The following is a 22,012-nucleotide window of genomic DNA, read 5'->3' on the forward strand; positions in this document are numbered from 1 at the left end:
CTGAGAAAAGAAAAGAAGCTAAAGGCAAAAGAAAAAAGGAAAGATATACCCATTTGAATGCAGAGTTCCAAAGAATAGCAAGGAGAGATAAGAAAGCCTTCCTCAGTGATCAGTGCAAAGAAATAGAGGAAAACAATAGAATGGGAAACACTAGAGATCTCTTCAAGAAAATTAGTGATACCAAGGGAACATTTCATGCAAAGATGGGCACAATAAAGGACAGAAATGGTATAGACCTAATAGAAGCAGAAGATATTAAGAAGAGGTGGCAAGAACACCCAGAAGACATATGCAAAAAAGATCTTCATGACTCAGATAACCACAATGATGTGATCACTCACCTAGAACCGGATATCCTGGAATGCAGGCTTTAGGAAGCATCACCAGGAACAAAGCTAGTGGAAGTGATGGAATTCCAGCTGGGCTATTTCAAATCCTAAAAGATGATGCTGTTAAAGTGCTGCACTCAATATGCCAACAAATCTGGCAAACTCAGCAGTGGCCACAGGATCGGAAAAGGTCAGTTTTCATTCCGATCCCAAAGAAAGGCAAAGACAAAGAATGTTCAAACTACTGCACAACTGCACTCATCTCACACACTAGCAAAGTAATGCTCAAAATTCTCCAAGCCAGGATTCAACAGTACGTGAACCGTGAACTTCCAGATGTTCAAGCAGGATCTAGAAAAGGCAGAGGAACCAGAGATCAAATTGCAAACATCTGCTGGATCATCAAAAAAGTAAGAGAGTTCCAGAAAAACATCTACTTCTGCTTTATTGATTATCCCAAAGCCTTTGACTGTGTGGATCACAACAAACTGTGGAAAATTCTGAAAGAGATGGGAATACCAGACCACTTGACCTGCCTCCTGAGAAATCTGTATGCAGGTCAAGAAGCAACAGTTAGAACCGGACATGGAATAACAGACTGGTTCCAAATCAGGAAAGAAGTATGTCAAGGCTGTATATTGTCACCCTGCTTATTTAACTTATATGCAGAGTACATCATGAGAAATGCCAGGCTGGAGGAAGCACAAGCTAGAATCAAGACTGCAGGGAGAAATATCAATAACCACAGATATGCAGATAACACTACCCTTATGGCAGAAAGCAAAAAGAACTAGAGAGCTTCTTGATGAAAGTGAAAGAGGAGAGTGAAAAAGCTGGCTTAAAACTCAACATTCAAAACATGAAGATCATGGCATCTGGTTCCATCACTTCATGGCAAATAGATGGGGAAAAAATGGAAACAGTGACAGACTTTATTTTCTTGGGCTCCAAAAGCACTGCAGATGGTGACTGCAGCCATGAAATTAAAAGATGCTTGCTCCTTCGAAGAAAAGCTATGACCAACCTAGACAGCATATTAAAAAGCAGGGACATTACTTTGCCAACAAAGGTCCGTCTAGTCAAAGTTATGGTTTTTCCAGTGGTCATGTATGGATGTGAGAGTTGGACCATAAAGAAAGCTGAGCGCTATAAGAATTGATGCTTTTGAACTGTGGTGGTGGTGAAGACTCTTGAGAGTCCCTTGGACTGCAAAGAGATCAAACCAGTCCACCCTAAATTAAATCAGTCCTGAATATTCATTGGAAGGACTGATGCTGAAGCTGAAACTCCAATACTTTGGCTACCTGATGCAAAGAACTGACTCCTTGGAAAAGACCCTGATGCTGGGAAAGATTGAAGGGAGGAGGAGAAGGGGACAACAGAGGATGAGATGGTTGGATGGCATCACCAATTTGATGGACATGAGTTTGAGCAAGGTCCGGGAGCTGGTGATGGACAGGGAAGCCTGGCGTGCTATACAGTCCATTTGGTTGCAAAGAGTCGGACACAACTGAGCGACTGAACTGATTTTATTGCTGAAAACATTTTAAAGATTTTTTTCCATTAGGTAGTCCCCTCCCCCCTGCTCCTGTCCAGTGATGAACACACATCTCAGAGCCCAGAGCAGAGCTCAGGGCAGGACATGGCAGCCAGAGAGATAGGAGACTCCAGACACCAAGCCCTCTGCCAGCAGCTGAGTCGCTCAGCAACAGGTCCTGAATGGATCACATTTAGTTATTTCTCATTGGTATGGACTGTGAGACTTTTGAGGTGGGCAGGGACCGGGCCTCTTTCCCAAGTATCCTGGGTCCCAAACATGAAGCACAAAGCTGTTACTTTAAGGAGGTCATTAGCACCCCCTCAGGGTAGGTGTCCCCACTGAGGTCTGGGGGCAAGGGGAGAGAATTTGGAGAAAGTATTCAGTCTGGATTCTCTCAAGTCTACCCCATGGCTGGTCAAAGGCTCTCTCTCCAGCCAGGTTCTCACCAGGTGCTGGGAAGTAACTACCCTCTGAATCAGGATTGTGACTAAGACAGGGTATCAGCCCAGGCCGCGGGCAGGGCTCCATCATCACTAACTTGCTGCCAAGCTTCAGGCAAGTCAGGCATCTCCTGGTCTCAGTGCTGCACCCCCAACTCTGCCTGGAAGGAAGATAGCTTCTTAAGATCCACACAGTCTTCTGGACTTACTCTCAGGACAGAGGAGGACAGGAGGAAGCTCTGCAAGGGACTGAAAGAGCGCAAGGCCCACTTGCAGAAGAAAAGGCACAACCAGAGGAAGCGTCAGCCACAGGAGGGCGGGGTTGGAGGCTAGGCCAGGAGGCGACCTGCCTGGACAGTGAGAGCTGAGCAGACCTTCCTCACTGGAGAGGAAGGCACGGGAGGCTAGGACTAGACTGAGCCGCCTGCTTCTCTGTGGAGTGCAGCTTTGTTATCCCCATTCCATTACACTAAGCTGTAACCTGGGGGAGAAAGGGCAGAGCAAGAAATTCAAGAGCCTTTCCTTTACGAATCAGTGAACACACAATTTGAGATCACAAACACCTACATCAGCAGACACGTCATTCCCTCAACTTAAGCTTTGATTAAAATGGGGATCCTGGTGGGGAGCTCTGAGCAAATGTGACTGAACTTCCACCACAGCTTCAACCCCATTGCTTCAGAGCCACTCAGGAAGGTCAGGGAGAGGAGGCTGGGCTGGCGGTGCTCAGGAAGATAGGAACACAGAGGCCTAATGAGGCGGGCTGAATTCCCAGCTAAGAAGTGCCAGGGTTCAAAGGTGAAGTCAATGGCTGGAGGGATGGAGGGAGCCAGATGGGGAGAGTCCAGGGACGTGAGGTGGCTGAGTAATCATTAATACAAGGCAGGCCTCAGGCACAGGCAGAAGCAGAGGGCTTTAGGACTATTGTGAGAACAGAACCCAACCGAGCCGGCCCTGGATTCTGAAGGACCTCAGCCAGGAATGAAACTAGAGCCCTGCTCACAGCGAAAATGGCCCAGGGTTGGCTTGCGGCTGCCCAGGTCCCCAGGGGATCTTCTCACCCCATCCTTCACCCCTCGGCGACCACCCCAGAGACTTACATGGGGCGTAGAACATGACCAAGGCGTGCTTCTTCCGCTTCAGGGTCTCCCGGAAGTTGTCCCCAGACAGATGCAACACGCTGGTCTGCTGCTCTTCCCAGGCGGGGTCTGGGGGTGGCGGGGACTCGGGGCTAAAGGAATCGGAGTGGAGGGGAGACAGTCACTGGGAGAAATGCTTCCACCATCCCCCCAACCCCCAACCACTCAGGGGAGCACATAAGAGAAAATCACTTGGCATCCTTTCCAAAACTGAATTCAAATCCTCAGTTTAAACAGAAAGAAAAGTGAACTGTCTGCAAAGATTCCCTCCAAGGAGCCTCTTAAGAAGCCATTTTGTGAAGGTGTGAAGGACCTGAGCCTGTTTTGGGGACAAGGAGCCTCTCCAGTCGTCTCCTCGCCCTGGGGAGAACCCCAGCACCTGGGCTCCCTCTTTCCCTCCCTCCTGCCTCTTCTGGTACCCTAAGCACTCCATGATCTTCTGCTCCCGAGCCTTTGTTCTGGTGGAGAGAGCATGAGCCAAAGAGTGAGGTAGGGTCTGCATTCAAATCCAGATTACCGATCACCTGCGTGACCTTAGGTTAAGTTACCAAACCCTTCTGAGCTCCCACTTTCCTTTCTGTTAAATGAGTACAATGATACCTACTTCCTGGGATCCTTAAGAAGAGCAGAGACAGAGCATGTAAAGCACCTAGTCGGTCAAGCAACTAACAGTTGCTAAGAGCCTGTAAGCACTCATACAGGACAGCCATTCGATAAAGGTTCACAATTTTTCAGGCTACTTCTGTCCACTGGTCCCTCCACTCTGCCTCACAGAAGTATAGATCTCCAGGGTCTTTTAAAGCCCTTGCTGCCCTTGACCCCCTTCCTACAATCGTGCTTCTCTCTCCCTTCTCTGAGAAGTGGCTCTGGGGAGTGGTCCATAACCCATGCTGCCACATCCACTCCCTGCCTGCACTCCCTTCTTCTCCTGGTGCCACACAGCTCCTGCCCACCAGACCTCAGGCCTTGTACCCAGTGAAGGCAGCAAAGCGCAGTGCCAGCTGCCCCAAGTTCATGCTCATCTTTCAGAAGCCCTCCTTCCAGGCACCTGCAGAGACCCCATCCACCTTCCCCAAAGCCCATTCTCTTCTTCTGGTTCCATCTCCATGCTCCTGCAATTCTCAAAAGGTTTCATCCATCTGCGTGGCTTCCATAACACCCTAGGCTGAGGATGACTCGAGCCCTGACCTCTCATCCAAGCCCATTTCCAGGTGTTCTCCCAGTATTTCCACCTGGAGGTCCAACTGTCACCCCAATCCCAACAAGGTTTAGAACTGCTCCCCTTCTTCCACACCTCCTGAAACAGTTTTCTTCCCCACCTTCTTCGTTTGGTTAATGGCACCCCTGCTCTTGTGACCAAGACTGGCCTCTCCCAGCCTTCCTGTCTTGCCCCATTCTTTGCCCTCCAGATCCCCTCATACACCCTGGGTTCCTCAGCTGACACGACCCACCAACCCTCTGCTCTGCTCTGTCCCAGGATCCTGCTTCCCTGGGCTGGTCTGCTGGTGGGCACATCTTAGTCACCTGATCGGGTCACTCGTGCACAAGCCTAGAGGCGCCATCAACCTCACCCAACACCATCTGCTCACCCTCCTGCTGGTGGCCTCAGCCCCTCATCATCTCAAAGCATCTGCTGTTAAATGATGCTCTGCCTGGTGGATTCCTTTTGAGCTCCCAAAGAACCACAATTTGTCCCAAGGAAAGGCACTTCACCTCTCTGAACCAAGGAAATAGGGATAGGCCTCGGTAGGATCTGAGTATAAAATGGGGCAACAGTTATACAAGCATGCTGCCAAGGCTGGGAGGTTCCAGCACTTAGGTGGCGGCACCATCAGTTACTGCACCACATGAGAACTGGCATCAATAACAAACACCATGCACAATAATCCAATTTAATCCTCTGAACAAGTCTATGGGAAAAGTATTGTCTCCACTTTACAGATGGGAAGCTGGGGCTTAGCAGGGTCAAGTAAACAGCCCAGGGTCATGATCTGAGTGCAGGGTTCTCAGACTCCGAAGCCCACGCTCTTACCCTTGTGCTTCTTCAGGTGGTGACTAGGACAGGAAGGACAGAGACCCTCCATGCTCGCCATCTGTGTCCAGTCCTCTGGACCAAGGATTGGTAATGATCAATCCTCTGGTTCCCCCAGCCCTCTAACCACAGTGCAAGCACCAGGGACCTCACCTGAGCCCCTGCCCTGCTCAGTCCTTCCCAGGGAACCAGCCCTGGCAGTAGAGTGAGGCCCGAGAGGTAGGTGTGAAGAGCAACCTGCCTCCTGCACCAGAGGACCAGCAGAGAGAGCATCTCGTTCCTCTTGGAGATGAACCACTGCTCCCTCTGGTCCTAAGACAAGGCCTGGCTACTCTGAACATCCACCCCTAGTGATCAGCAGGAGACTGGAGGGGCTGAGACCAGGACCTGACCAGTCCACTCACCTCTTGCCAGAAGCCTCTCCTGAACCAAGTGGAAACTTTGCTCCTGTTCCATAAGTTGGTGTTTCTCAAAACCCCATCACTGATTTCTTTCATTCACATTTTCCGAATCAAAGGTTCAGAATCTGCACTTCAATAAGCACCTCAACACCAGGTAATGTTTACACACATCCAAGTTTGAGGACCAGTGTTCTGACAAAGTAACTGCCCCTGGATGCTGCTATTTTGCACAGTTCTCACATCACTGGGTGACTCTCAAGTCTTGGTTCTCACACGGGCACGATTATGCCACACACCAGGGGCCTCTGCAAAGGCTGGAGAGTGTCTTCTTTGACTTTACCTTTCCCTCAGTCCAGAAATGGGGCAGTATTCTCAAATATTCAAGTTACGTATAGGTGTGATTCTCGGGGGAGGGGTGAGGACAGGAGAAAGCACTTGTGTGGTGGCCCAGTTAGTCCCCTCGCAGGAGGGGGACAGGCTAATAACTGCAGGTTCCAAAGTCCTCGAATGAACAATTGCAAGGCTCCTCATGATGTTTTTTGGACTTGCCAGCTGCCATGGAGTGAACTGTGTCTCCTACCCCAAATTCTTATGCTGAAGTCCTAATCCCAAATACCCTAGAACGGGACTGTATGTGGAGAGAGGGTCTTTAGAGAGGTAAGTTAAAATGAGGTCATTCGGGTAGACCCTCATCTGATCTCACGGGTGTTCTTTATAGACGAGGAGATTAGGACACGGCTGGGGGAAGACCATGTGAGAACACGCAGATGGCCACAGAGAGGCTCAGGGAAAGCAACACCCCCGATGTCTTATCTGGTCTCTAGAATTGTAAAAAAAACAAAACAAAACAAAACAAAAAAAATAACTCCTGCTATTAAGCCACCTGGCCTGTGGTCCTGGCAGTGGCAGCCCTCACAAACTAACACCCAGGCAGAGGGAGCTCTTCAACCCTTTCTTTTCAACCCGAAACCACCAGGGGCCGCCCCATGGACACTACTGAAGGCCCAGAATTGGGCCCCTGGAGTCCAGCTCTGGATGTGAAGAGCTGGGTTTCCTTTGTCCACTCACAAGGAATGGCATAAAGTGTATATGATGAAACCTGGGGCTAGCACACTGGGGAAGGGTGTCCTAATAAAGAATCACATGGCTTCCTGCAGCTGACGCCACCACACCTAGAAAGGTTACTGTGACCTGCTGGATGAGGACACGGGGTCCTCATCTGAGGATTGGGATTGGGAAGCCCTATCTGTCTTGGCTCCTAGGCCCTGAGCCAAGGTCAGCAGCTCCTAAGTGTACTTCATCTCCTCAAGGCCCTGTCCAGCGGCCGACAGCCAGGGACCAGCACGTGCTATCGAGACCATCAGACTCACTTTCGCATCCACTCGATGAAGCTCTTCTTTGTTCTGAGCGCAGGCACTGCATACTTCTCCCCATTCTTAAAATATTTGAGTGTAGGAAACTCGGCAATGTGGAATCGTTCTGCCAGGGCCTTGTTGACGGTGGCATCGACAGCTGCAAGGACACCAGAGCTCTGGGACGGGGGAGAGGCCAACCATGCATGACACCCTCAGACGCGGTGCTGGCAGAAGAGGAGCCCGGACGCCGGCCCCAGCCCACCCTGGGCCTGTTAGAACCTCATGGGGCGGGAACTCCATACATCCCAGGAACAACTGGACACCGGCATGTCCACCAATCTCATTTGTGGCCTGGAGTAGACTGTGGCAGTTCCCGATAGGCAAGGTCCCACAGAAAAAGAACCATGGGGCTTTATCCCAGAGCCCATGACCTTGGCATAGGTCACCTGGATGGGTACCTCCAGGTACATTCCTCTGAACCAGACCCCATGGTCTCTGAGCACTGCTCCACCCCTGGTAGGAGCCCCACCTGCTTGACTAAGACACATCTACTCAGGGACAGAGAAGGCCTGCAGGGCTCCATGGAGCTGGAGAGCTGCTACAGAGTTTGCAGGGGAAAGTTGTCCTAATGGTTCGTATTACTGAATGATACGAATTTAGTAGAGAGCAACGGGGGAGGTTAAGGAAAGAAAGCTTACATCTCCTTCTCCGTGGAGGACTTCTGCTGCACTCTCAAACTCTGGCTTCATTTTCTTACAATGTCCACACCCTGTGGGAAGAAATCAAGAGAAACCATCCCCATGGCATGGAGGCTCCAAGGATGTCTCCTGCCTCCGGAAAACGGCTGGGTCCTAGTACTAGATATCAGGGGTACCCAGGAGAAAAGAATAACAGTACCAGCTCAGAGAAAAGAAAGCTTTCACCTGATCCACTGGGGGTGGGAGGGGTACAAGAGGCAAAAATGAATCAACTGCATCAACAATACTGGTGATATGTGTATATATAGGTCCCATGTGCCAGGCCCTGCTCCAGGTGACTGTCTGTATGACAGCCCTACAAGGTCTGAACTATGTTATCTCCATTTTATAGATGAGAAAACTGAGGCACTGAGAGGGTGGATGACTGCCCAAGGTTCATACACAGCCACACGTCACACAGCTGGGCTGAAAACCCAAGCAATCTAGCTGGAGGCCACGGCCACCAGCAGCGTGTGCTTCCTAGCACCATGCAGGCAGAAGTGAACTGGGCCTTGAACTGAGAATAAGAATTCACAAAAGCAAGAGAATGGGGGAAAAATCAAGTTCTGACTGTCCCCACAAGGGAGGTGGTATGATCTGACAAGCACTTGTCATTTCCAAACAAATGGCATTTTCTTGGGATAGACTGCTTTGCTTTGCCCTCTTCTCCTTACAACCACTTGAATGCAATAATGCTACAAATAATAACATTTGATACATTAAAAAGGAAGCCCCACCTACTTTCTGTAGGTGATAACAGGACACTTTTAAATTGCTTTCATTTTAGCAGAAAGAGAATTTTCTAGCATCTCGGCAAAGGGGGCTATGAGGCCAGTAGGACCAGACTGGTTTAGCTGGAGACCGCTCTCAAGGGAAAGCTGGCTGGGGTGGGTACACACAGACAAGGCTAATTGGATACAGGGACGTGACCTGGCCTTCTTGCGGTGTGTGCTGCTGCTTGGGAGCTTAGAGCACCATGATTCTACTACTGATTATTGGGAAAAAGGAAGACAAGAAAGGAAGATACGTGGAGACCAAGCAGCATGCTATTACTAAAAAATCAACAGGTCAATAAAGAATTAAAGAGGCTATCAGAAAATACCGAGGCATGGAAACACAACTTTCCAAAATCTATGGGATGCAGAAAAGCAGTTCTGAGACTTAAGTTTATAATGATAAAGGGGAACTTCAAGAAACATCTCAAATAAACAACCTAATCTATCATCTAAAGGAATTAGAAAAAGAACAAGCAAACTTAAAGGTCAGTTGAATGAAGAAAATAACAAAGATCAGAGAGGAAATAAATAAGACAAAGACCAAGAAAACAATACAAAAGATCAATGAAACCAAGAGTTGGCTTTTTTTAAAAGATAAACAAAATTAATAAACCTTAGCCAGGCTCACTAAGGAAAAAAGAGGACTCAAGTAAATGAAAGAGGAGAAATAACAACCAGTTATCAGAGATATGAAAAAATCTACTATGGTTATACACCAAAACCTAGAAAAAATGAACAAATTTCTAGAAACATAATCCTTGGAGACTGAATCAGGAAGAAATAGGCAATCTGAACATATTGATCACTACTAGTGAAGTTGAATTCATAAAAAAAAAAAAAAAACTTTCAGCAAACAAAAGTCCAGGACCAGATAGCTTCACAGAGTAATTCTACCAAACATGTAAAGAAGAGCTAATATCTATTCTTCTCAAACTAGCTCCTGAAAATGGAAGAGAATGGAACACTTCCCAAATTCTTTCTACAAAGTCACCATTACGCTGACACTGATACCAGGTAAAAGCACTACAAACTAACTTTCTGATGAATACAGATGTAATATACTCTCTACAAAATCTGAGCAAACCAAATTCAACAATATATATAAAGAATCATACAGTATGATCAAGTGGGACTTATTACAGGGATGAAAGGATGGTTTAATATCTGCAAATAAATCAATGTGATACAACATATTAACAAAAAGACCATGTCAATAGATGCAGAAAAAGCATTTGACAAAATTCAACGTACATTCTTGATAAAAACTCTCATCGAAGCTGGCACAGAGGCAACACAGCTCAACAAAATAAATGCCATTCATGACAAACTCACAGCTAACATCACTCAGCAGTGAAATGCTGAAAGCCTTTCCTCTAAAATCAGGAATAAGACAAAGATGTCTCCTCTCACCACTTTTATTCAACATAGTCCTAGCCATAGCAATCAGACAAGTAAAAGAAATAAAAGGCATTCAAACTGGAAAGGAAATAAAATCATCACTATTTACATATGACATGAAACTACATATAGAAAACCCTAATGTCTCTACCAAAAAACTATTAGAACAAACAAATGAGTTCAGTAAAGTTGTAGGATATAAACTTAATACACAGAAATATGTCATTGTCTTTATACTAATAACAAACTATCAGAAAGAAAAAGCAAGAAAACAATCCTGTTTAAAAACTGTATTGAAAAGAACAAAATATCTAGGAATAAACTTAAGGAGATGAAAGACCTATATTCTGAAACTATAAAACAATGATGACAAATTGAAGATGATACACAGAGATGGAAAGATGACCTGTGTTTGTGGATTAGAAGATTAATTAATTATTAAAATGTCCACACTACCAAAGCAATCTACAGGTTTAATACAATCCCTATCAAAATGCCTATGACATTTTTCAGAGTTAGAATAAATAATCCTAAAATTTATATGGAACCACAAGAGACCCTGAATTGCCGAGGTCATCTTGAGAAAAAAGAACAAAGCAGCTGGAGATACCACACTCCCTGACTTCAGACAACACTGCAAAACTGCAGTAATCAAAACACTATGGTAGTGAAACAAAAACCGAGATCAATGGAACAGAATAGAGATCCCAGAAATAAACCCACTTAGGATCAATTAATCTCATCTATGACAAAGGAGGCAAATTTATATAAAGAAAAAACGACAGTCTCGTCAATAAGTGGTGCAGGGAAAACTGAACAGCTAAATGTTAAAGAATAAAGTTAAAACATTTTATCACACCATATATGAAAAAGAACTCAAAACAGAGTCAAGACCTAAATATAAAACTTCTAGAACACAAGTGGAACACTGACAAATTGTAGTAAAGTTTGTTTGGATTTGTCTCTTAAGGCAAAAAAACAAAAGCAAAAATAATCTAACGGGACCTAATTAAACATAAAAGCTTTGTGTAGCAAAGTAAACCACTGACAAAATGAAAAGACAACCTACTGAATGGAAGAAAATATTTATAAATGATATGACTGATAAGGGGTTAATAAAAAAACAAACAGCTCAAATAACTCAAAATCAAAAAAAACAAACAATCTGAGTTAAAAATGGGCATAAGACTTGAACAGACATTTTCCCAAAGACATTGCTAATCATTCAGTTCAGTTCAGTCTCTCAGTTGTGTCCGACTCTTTGCGACCCCATGAATCGCAGCACGCCAGGCCTCCCTGTCCATCACCAACTCCCGGAGTTCACTCAGACTCACGTCCATCGAGTCGGTGACGCCATCCAGCCATCTCATCCTCTGTCGTCCCCTTCTCCTCCTGCCCCCAATCCCTCCCAGCATCAGAGTCTTTTCCAATGAGTCAACTCTTTGCATGAGGTGGCCAAAGTACTGGAGTTTCAGCTTTAGCATCAGTCCTTCCAAAGAAATCCCAGGGCTAATCATTAGAGAAATACAAATCAAAACCACAATGAGATATCACCTGACAGCTTTCAGAATGGCTCTCGTCAAAAAAGTCCTCAAACAATGAAAGTTGGCAAGGAAGTAGATAAAAGGGAACCTTGGTACACCATTGAGAATATAATGGTGCATTCACTATGGAAAACAGTATGGAGGCTCCTCAAAAAACTAAAAATAGAACCATCAAATGGCCCAGAAAGTCCACTCCTGGGTATATATTTTGAAAGAAAAACCAAAAAACCCCATTAATTTGAAAGGATATATGCACCCCAATGCATAGCAGCATTATTTACAACTGCCAGGATATGGAGGCAACTTGGCCACCTCATGCAAAGAGCTGAGTCATTGGAAAAGACCCTGATGCTGGGAGGGATTGGGGGCAGGAGGAGAAGGGGACGACAGAGGATGAGATGGCTGGATGGCATCACCGACTTGATGCACATGAGTTTGAGTGAACTCCGGGAGTTGGTGATAGACAGGGAGGCCTGGCGTGCTGCGATTCGTGGGGTCGCAAAGAGTTGGACATGACTGAGTGACTGAACTGAAGTGTCCATGAACAGATAAATGGATAAAGAAGAGGCAGTACATGTATACAATGGTATATTATCCCACCATAAAAATAATAAAATTCTGCCATTTGTAACAATGTGTATAGACATAGAGGGTACTATGCTTAGTGAAGTCAGACAGAAAAAGACAAATACTCTATGTTAATCACTTATATGTGGACTCTAAACAATAAAAGAAGCAAATGTTTATAACAGAACAGAAACAGACTCACAGATAGCACAAACCAGAGGTTACCAGTGGGGAGAGGAAAGGGAAAAGGGGCAAGATAAGGGTATGGGATGCAAAGTTACAAACTACCATGTATAAAATAAGCAACAAGGACAGAGCACAGGGATGTATAGCTATCGCTTTGTAAAAGCTTTAAATGGAGTACAATCTAAAAAATATTGAATCACTATGTTGCATACCTGAAACTAATATAATACTGTAAATCAACTACACTTTAATTAAAAAAAAAAGAATTGGGACAAAAGAAGGAAGGAAGGAAGACACACACCAGTATTACCAGAGGAGCCCTCTCACACATACCCCCTTCTCCCCAGAAGCCACTGGGCCACGTAAACAGCTTTCCTGCCTCCATCTGAGCACTTTGGCTAGGACAAAAGTTCCTCTTTCCTTCAAGGTCATTCTTGCAGAGCTCAGCTCCACGTGGCCTTGAGACACACATTCAATCTCTGTCTGTTCCAGCTTTCTCAGTCTATGCTCACTTTGTTCCTCCCACTGACAGGGGCCCCACAGTGTCTACCCTAACTGCAACCCCCCAAATACAAATACACACACACACACACATATAACAGAAAATACAGGGGCCCCACAGTGTCTATCCTAACTACAACCCCCCAAATACAAATACACACACACATAACAGAAAATACAGGGGCCCCGCAGTGTCTATCCTAACTACAACCCCCCAAACACAAATACACACACACACACACACCAGAAAATGCAGGCCAGTGTTGTCAAGCCCTCCTCTGGAGAGAGTGCTCCGGGGAAGCCATGAGATGACTCGATGGATGAAATTCACTGATGGAATCCAGCCCGGGGAGTGGCCACGATTCTCAGCGGCACTAAAATGCTGGTCCTTCTCAAATGAGCCAGAGGAAGAGGACCCCTGTGGGCTCATGGTCTGACTAGAGCCCACTTGGGACGCTGGTGAACCATGCAGATATCAAAGTCATCACAATATTAAAATATAAGAACATTATTTTCCAGAGCTGAACATTTAGCATGATCAGAACCCATTTGCACTTTATAAACAACTGGGCTACAAAAGTATCTTTCGTTTTGTTTTGGTAAACTTTGTTTGGAACTGAAAATGTGATTTCCCCACAGAAGCAATCTTCTACACAGATTCTATGTAGAGCCTCAAGAAAGACCACAAAAGCCCATTTAACAGGATGTTCCTGAAGCATGTAGAGCACAGCATTATTTCTGTTTAAAGCCCACAGTCCAGCTTGGGACTCCCCCACGGGCCTCTACCTGCAGGCAGCAGCCGCCTACAACAGCCAAACAGAGAGCATCCTCCTCTGGTCTGGGAGGACTCTGGGCTCTTCTGGGTCACTGACATTCTTGAGAATTTAATGGAAGCTTCTCTCTCACCTCTCCCATATTGATGTATATACAGTCTATATTTATGAATAACTTCAGAGGGCTCTGAATGTCCTGACTGGTTCACAGACCCCTGGTCTTATAAGAGGCCAAGACAGGGAAGGGCTAACTCCGAGGCAGTCACTTTCCCGTAGTAGTCGGGGTAGAAGAACAAGGAGCTGTCTACACAGGTGTCAGACTGAGGTTCCCTTCCACGTGGATCCCCATGTCTGGAGTAAATCAGATATTCTAAGGAGGATTCTACTGACTTAACATAAAATATATTGACTTAAAATTTTTTTTTTTATCTGACTAAAATAAAAGGAATAAATCACTCTCTGGGGTTTACAGTCAGGGGGGTCTACAGCTCTTAGAGAAATCCGCAGGCCTGCCTCCAGGCTGAGAACTCCCGGCACCCTGCCCCGAGGTAACCACCCGCTCCTCGCCACTACCCGCAGCTCCCAGGCTGACTCCCCCTGGGGTGGAGGGGCTCACCTTGCATGAAGAGACATTGAGAAAAAGAAGCTCACAGGCTCTCCCCCTGCTGTGGAGGACTGACACGCAAGAGTTCTCTCTGCCTTGTAGTAAGTAGTGAGTGGCCTGAGCAGAGCCACTCAACCCAGAAGAGCAGAAGGAAAAGAGGCCTGGGCAAGCCTCAGGAGACCCGGGCTTCCGGCTCTAAGAGGCCTCCACGGCAGGCAGGAGGGGCAGGAAGGGGATCCTCCCCTGACCACCCCCTCCTCCATCAGGATAAGAACGTGATGTCAAGCAAGTGCCAGCAGGGCCCACGTTCAAGGTGGGCAGTGGGACTATGTGAGAGTGAGGGCAGAGAAGACAAAAAAGACAAAGTTACTCACAGAAAACCATTTTTTCTCTCCAAAACGTACCAGTCAATGAGGCAGGACCCCTGAAGATGAGTGAGTTCACCTTCATACTTTTAACAGACTCAGTCCTTTGATGCTACTGCTCCCTGGGGAAGCAAATGGACTCCACATCGCCTGCCAGCCTCTATCAGCGGCGGGCTGGAGATGGACTCCTGAGATGGAAAACTAGCTCACAGGGAAGAGGAGCTGTGATCGACCCGTGAGGCCTGCCCTAGACATGGGAGGGGTGGCTGGAGGACATGTGGAGGTGACAGATTCTGTGGTGTGCACACACGGCTCTCCTGAACCTCCAGCCCCGTCTGTAGGACTCTACCAAGTAATAAAAGGGCTCACTCTCTCTGCACTGGCTTTCCACACACTGTCTCAGCAGCTTCACGAAACACAGGACAGAGATCACCAGAAATGACAGCTCTGGGAGATGAAGTGATAAACTGGGGGTGGGTTTCCAGGGGCCACGGATAAACAAGATGGGATTACAAAGTAGGATTACAAGGCTTCTGGCTGGAGCACACTGCAACCACACAAGCCAGTCTTTTTCCCAAAGTTCTGTCCACAGCCCCCAGCTCACTCCATCACAGCCGCAGCCCTGATGGACAAGGCCTCTCTAGACAATGTCCACCCCAGCTCTGGCCCAGACTTTGACTCTCTAGTTCACTTCAGCTCCCCTAGACCACCTATTTCTCTTCTATTCATAAAGGACGTCTTATTCATATACTCCTATGGTAGTTCATTTTGCAATGCCCTGTGACTGTTAGATTGCTGTCTCCTGATATTTAGGGGGTGACCAGGGCATCTTTTCAAATCATAAGTCTTATCAAATTCCCTTGGTCAAAACTTTCCAATCGCTTCCATCACAAGCAGATTGAAATCCAAACTCCCTCCCACAGCCACAAGCTCCACATAATCAGACCTTCCTGCCTTCAACCTCAACTCAGGGAGTGTCCCTCTGTCCTCTACACTGCAACCTGTGACCTCTTTCTGTTTTCCTATCTCAGCAAGCTCATTTCTACCCTCACAGCTCTTAACGAGCTATTGCCTGGAACATGATCCTCCCCTAGGTCTTTGTATGACTGACTGCTTCACATCACGCAGGCTTTAGCTCACATTTCACTTCTACAGAGAAATTCCCTGACCACCTAACCCCAGGGAGGCTCAACGCATCACATTCGCTTCGAACAGCCTGTTTATTTTCTCGACTGTTCTCCAAATAGCTGGAGTAATCTGCTTACTTGAACCCTCCAAACCCCCAACTGGGATGAAGCTCTGTACACACTGATCTCACTTAGTCTCACTCCCCACCACATCTCTGGTACTGAGGATGGCATCCTACACACTTTGTGAATGAATGGCTGTGTTGTTCAGGTTTAGAGCAGTGCATACAAGGTTGAACTGAATCATTCATGCCTGGCTGAGGAGGGGATGGTCAGGAGAGCATCCGCTTTCTTTTGGGGCAAAAGCCACACCAGTTACTAGGTTGACTAAACCTCTATTTAGTAAAACCAGTAGCTATGTCATTTACAATGTGCACAGCCTCACCGCACCCCACCCCCACCCCCAAATTTATACACTTCTGTGTTCCTTACTAGGTCCGGAAAACATCTTTGGAAATCTCCAATATATCTGGATGTCATCCTGAAGTTTCCCATACATTTCCAAGAGTTCTCCCGATAGAGTTACTGGTTTTCACTACCAGCCGCTATTCCCTCTGCTCCCTGAACAAGATACAAAGGCTAAGCAATAAACTTCTGTAAACAGTTGGGTTGAGGAAACCAGCCAGGCCTCTGGGAGGAGAGCTGTCTGGCTGAGCAAAGGTCTCCCTCGCTGGCAGCTGCCTGCCCTGGGGAGCTGAGAGTGTGAGTGGTGACTGTCTGGACCCCAGCCTCCAGGACGGCTATGTGGACAGGACAGAACTCCGGCCCGCTGCATTTTACTATCCTGATTGTGATTTGATGGGCCATTAAGTTTTACTGCCAAACTTCCTTGTTGGGTTTTTATCAGCTGTGTAAGTACACTTACACCGATTTTCACGACCTGGCAAAGAGGCTGCCCAGCAGCTCCGCGACCACTCTTTTCTGGCTGTGGGAATGCTGGCCTCCCGTCAACCTCAGGCCTTTGCATTCCTCTGGATTCCATTAACTTCAGTTACACCTAGGGTTTTATTATAGACCAGCAACGGAGACTTTCCTGGCTCTTGTAACCAGAATCTTCCAGGGGACCAGATTATTCTAGAAAGCTCCTAGTACCTGGCACTCGAGAAGAACCTGGATTTTCCTACCCACATTCCTGCTGCCTTGCCTGGACCTTGGCTTGGACAAGCCAGGGAGGTGGGGCTGCTAAAGATGCTAGCAGAAACACTAATGCTTTAACATTTAACACTGTGACAGGCCCCCCCTAGAGACCTCAGGCTCAAGGCTTCCAGCTGTACCTGCACCAAAGCTGACTGTAGACACTCAGACACTCTGGGGCAGACACATCCTGATGAATGGCTCATCTTTCTCGTTTAAAGAGAAAGCATGGGATTTTTCCCCCCTTCCTTTACATTAGTATAAAATGTAAATAACAAGCTGTAAAATTTTTTCTTCCAGGCTTCTATCCTAAGGAGATAATCTGACATGTGGACAAATATTTATACACAAAAATTACCCTCTGCAGCATGATTTATAAGGGGAAATACAGTAAACAACTCAAATCTCCAACATTATGGGGCTGGTTAGGTAATTTATGGTGCCGTTATATAATGGAATATTATGTGACCACAAAAGTATGAACAAATAAGCATTTTTAATAACATTATCTTGTATTATGTTAAGAAAAACATAAATGAAAAAGCATGGAAAACAGAACTTAAAATGAAATCCCTTCCTCCCACCTGGCAAAACAAATGAAAAAGCCAGATGAATTAAAAAGCAAAATGAGAAAAACAAAAATATCACAAAATAGATTTGTGCTAAGTTGCTTCAGTCTTGTCTGAATCTTTGAGACACTATGGATTGTAGCCCGCCAGGCTCCTCTGTCCATGGGATTCTCCAGGGAATACTGGAGTGGGTTGCTATGCCCTCCTCCAAGGGATCTTCCCAACCCAGGGATGGAACCTGCACCTTTTGTCTCCTGCACTGGCAGCTGGATTCTTTACCATTAGCACCACCCAGAAGTCCTAGGACACTATTTTTACATCCCGGGGATGGATATCCCAGAGGTCAAGAGGGAAAGAGCAGGTTCTCAGAGGGCTTGGTCCTTGCAGGCTGTGGCCCTAGGACCTGGGTTTTTCCCTGGCCCTACCTTTTTGGATATATGACCTCTGGCAAGCTTCTCAACCTTTTGGTGCCTCCCTTTCCTAAGCTGTAAAATGGAGATAATCATGATACCCACTTCACAGGACTTCTTGTGAAGATTAAATGAGTTCATATATGGAAAGTGCTTAGAACAATGCTTGATCCACACCAAGTGCTCAATAAACATTCTAGCTTGTATGTGACTATAAAAAGGTAATGCTGTTGTACAATGAAAAGGCAGCATAGACCAAAAGTAAGCAACAGACCAACAGGGAACATCTGGAACACAGAAAATAGATAAATTAATAACCCTAAGTACGGAGCTCTAGGTCAAGAAGAAAAAGACAACCCATAGAACAACGGACAAAGGGAATGAACAGTTGGCTCACAGAAGTAGTACGAAAGGCTGATTACCACATGAAGGGATGCTCACTTCCCTGGAGGCCTGGGAGCTGCGGACAAGTTGTCCCGTTGCCCCATCTAGCAGGAATATAAACGGCTGATAGTATTCAGGGCTGGCGAGGAGGCAGGCTCTGTCACGCACTGCTCACCGGGTGTGGTGAGCCCTTCCTGGAGAGAAGTGGGTGGCATCTATCAAGGCTCAAGCACACTTAACACAGGGCCTAGCACCCTCCCTTCCGGGAGCCTAACACATCTCAACCTTTAGACATGTTTCCTAATACATGTGTTTATAAAGGTTTACTGTGTTGTCTGGACAAATACTGGAGATAGATGTCTATGATGGGATGGTTTAAAATCCATAGCATATGTAAATTATAAAATACTATTTACTAGTTTAAAAGACTGCGGTAGATTTATATACTAACATCTTACATTTACACAAAATATATTCAAGACCTATATAGTGATAAGTGAAAAAAAATGCAAATCACAGGAAAATGGGTAAGAAACGATCCCTGTTATTCAGGAAGAAGCACAGGAGGGAAAGGGACAACTAACAGTCAGCACTGGTCAACCCTGAGAAGGGGGGCCCCGTGGGGAGGGGACTGTCACTGCTTACACTATATTCTATGTATCCCTTGAACTTTGTGCCCCCAATAACAAGAATGTTAACATTGTTCTTAAATTATTTGTGCCCTTAAAAAATAAGAGTGATCACACAAAGGAGTTTTATGGCAAGATGGTTATGCAAATCTACATATATTAGGAAAAAAAGTCAATTTAACTTTATGTCAATTTTTTTTAAAGTTGAAAACAAGGGAAAAATAAAAAAGAAAAAGCAACTAGAAAGAATGATGACAAAAATAAAGTGGCTGCTTCTGAATAATGGGATTATACATAGTTTTTTTTCCTTGTTTATTTCTCTGTACTGTTCCAGGGATCACATACTACTTGGAGTAGACATAAATGAAATAAGCAGCAGAAATTCTGGGGTCTGACAGGGGTCTGATACTGAATCCAGACAGGCAGCCCAGCTCCTGAAGGCAGGCTGGGCCCAGAATCTCTGGCACATACCTGCTACCAGGAGTTATGGCAAAGAAAACCTCTCATCCTGGGCGGGCTGCTGCCAAGAAATGGGACAGGGCTGTGGGCAGGCTGCCATTGCCCTGGGGAAGGGGCAGCAAGGGTGCTCTGATTCCCCAGTAGCTTCTCCTTAGGCCCCAGGACCCCCGTGGGAGACACAGGCTGCTCCTCAGACCCCCCTCCTTGGAGCCCCACTTTGTTCCTTCTATCTCCCCACGTGAGTGACAGTCACTCCCGGGGGCGGGGGGCATTACAGCAGCATGTCCTTCCCTGCGTTAGCCGGGCTGCAGGCACACAGAGAGGGAGGAGCTGGTACTCATTACAGCAGCAAAGCAAACAGTGAAGAGAGATGAGTGACAACGGGCAGTGACTTTTCTCATTCGGATGCTGCAGAAAGAAACACAAGGCACCACGGAGCGCTGGCTACTGGGGTCCTGCTACCTCGCCATCTTCAGATACTATTTACTGCTCTGCGGATCACAGGACTGGGCCTGGGGCTGTGACCTCCCCACAACCACTCAGAGCCCCGTGTCAAGGGCCACATGGAGAGCAGAGGGGACTGGGCTCTGTCCTTGCCCCGCATGGGGCGCCACCCCTCTAGGAGCCCACTGCTTGCAACACACTGTTCCTTGGAGGTGGCCCAGACCTGGACAGTGGGCTCTGGGGGCACACCTGCTTGTGAGTCTCAGCACCCCGTTCCCTTGTTGTGACTGTTTGCTCGTTGTGGCCAGGCTGAGTTTATTTGTTCAATGACAACTCGGGCATCGGGAGTACAAGCTGCAGAAAAATCTGTGTGGGATTTCTCCAGGACTCCAGCTGGGAGGGAGATGGAGGAAAAGGCTGAGATGGGAATTGCGTGGCAGGAAAGCTGGAAAAGAGGGTAAAGAAGCAGGGGGGCCATGGAGGTGTTTGATAATACCAGGCGCCTCTCCTGCCAAGAACCCAGGAGTGCAGTCCCACAGGCACTTGATTAAGGTTCCAGGCAAGTGGGACTCTGACGGAAACTAACATTGAGCACTTCCTCTGTAAAGAAATAACACGGCAAAGAGGGACCATGGCTCTTCCTGGGAATCTGTACCAGGAACAAGGTTAATCTTCTTCTCTGTACTTTCCTATATTATCCCTTTATAAAACATATATGCACTCCCTTTTTAATTAGCAGAAAATCATAAAGATAAATTCAGCTTTATAATTTGACTTCCACTATTTCAGTCTGTGGGGATCTTTTAAAATCTTCATGCAGTTGCTCAGTATTTTAACTAGCTTTCCTTTCTCTAACTCTAACCCTTGTAGATTTGAAAGTTTGCCTTGTTTTTTTTTTTTTTTATAGTTTCAACAAAAGTGCTGATTAAAAAACAAGTAGCACCCTCTAGACAGAACCAGGCCAGACTCACAGTCACATAGCACCAAGGGAGGTGTTCCGCTCGGGGTGGCCCCACCCTGCCCAGTTCTCCCAATGGCACTTGGGAAAATAGCAACTCACCTTTGATAAAAGAAAGACACACTAACTCATCAACCTGGCAATCCCATACTAGGAAACAAACCAAGCTTATGACAATCCTGAGTAGAATCCGTGGTCTTCTATGTTGATAGATCCCAACTAGTGTTCCTAGGTCTCCAAAATGGTCTGTTTCTTAACCACTCCCTATATGGTCTGGGATTGGCACCTATAATACTGTGATTTCCAGAACTCACGTTTTTTTAAATATTTGCTTGGGAACCCTGAGCCAGCAGCGCAATCTCCGGCCTCCTGACATTTGTCCTTTTCTCTAGGTCCCTCAAATATCACAGAAGTGGTCTCCTGATCAGGGTGGGTTCTCGGGAGCACTCCAGTATAAGATACACAGCTAGGCACCTAAGGGACCCTGCTGTCTGTCAACCTCCTGGGCTCAGATTCCCCTCGAAACAGTGTGCATTCCATCCCTTCTAAAGCCCAGGCACCTAGATAGAGAAGGAGGACTCTGTAGAGAGATTATTTAATGTGGAGCCACATCCATCAGATGGGAATTTAAATGGGCAGTTCCTCAGGGAGCTTCACCTCGGGCTTTTGCCCTGGCCCTGTCACTCTGATAGTCCAGCAGAAACACACACACACACGTGCACACGTGCGCAGGGGACAGGCAAACACCTTGTTAGAGAATGTAGGGTCTGTGATCTGCAGACACCTAACAAGCGAAACTCCAATTCTTTGGCCACCTGGTGTGAAGAGCTGACTCATTTGAAAAGACCTGATGTTGGGAAAGATTGAAAGCGGAAGAAGGGGACGACAGAGGATGAGATGGTTGGATGGCATCACTGATCCAATGGATACGGGTTTGAATAAACTCCAGGAATTAGTGATGGACAAGGAGACCTGGGGTGCTGCGGTCCATGGGGTTGCAAAGAGTCAGACACGACTGAGCGACTGAACTGAACAAGCAAAATCTCAGCTCTTTTCATTTGTTAAGTCTGAAGCTGGAACAGCCTCAACAGGGCTGGTATTCATAATACTCATTCACAATGACTAACGGGGAAACAAAAGGCTGCCATCTG

At 46.6% G+C, this 22,012-nt stretch overlaps 1 protein-coding gene across 10 annotated transcripts in view; it reads right to left on the reverse strand.

Annotated features, from left to right (window-relative positions):
- The window catches only part of PDIA5 (protein disulfide isomerase family A member 5), a 92,771-nt gene that overhangs the window by 9,617 nt on the left and 61,142 nt on the right, over positions 1-22,012 (reverse strand). For all 10 annotated transcript variants that reach the window (XM_086402959.1, XM_086403004.1, XM_086402994.1 and 7 more), the window contains 3 exons: positions 7,935-8,005; positions 7,252-7,412; positions 3,410-3,540 (listed from right to left, as the gene is read on the reverse strand). In XM_086402959.1, coding sequence (XP_086259085.1) covers positions 3,410-3,540; positions 7,252-7,412; positions 7,935-8,005 — 363 coding nt within the window. The remainder of the gene's footprint in view (positions 1-3,409; positions 3,541-7,251; positions 7,413-7,934; positions 8,006-22,012) is intronic.

The sequence above is a fragment of the Bos grunniens genome, chromosome 1 (assembly GCF_055505025.1).
Source record: "Bos grunniens cultivar Pamir isolate PY7600 chromosome 1, Bosgru_T2T1.0, whole genome shotgun sequence".
Lineage (NCBI taxonomy): Eukaryota > Metazoa > Chordata > Mammalia > Artiodactyla > Bovidae > Bos > Bos grunniens.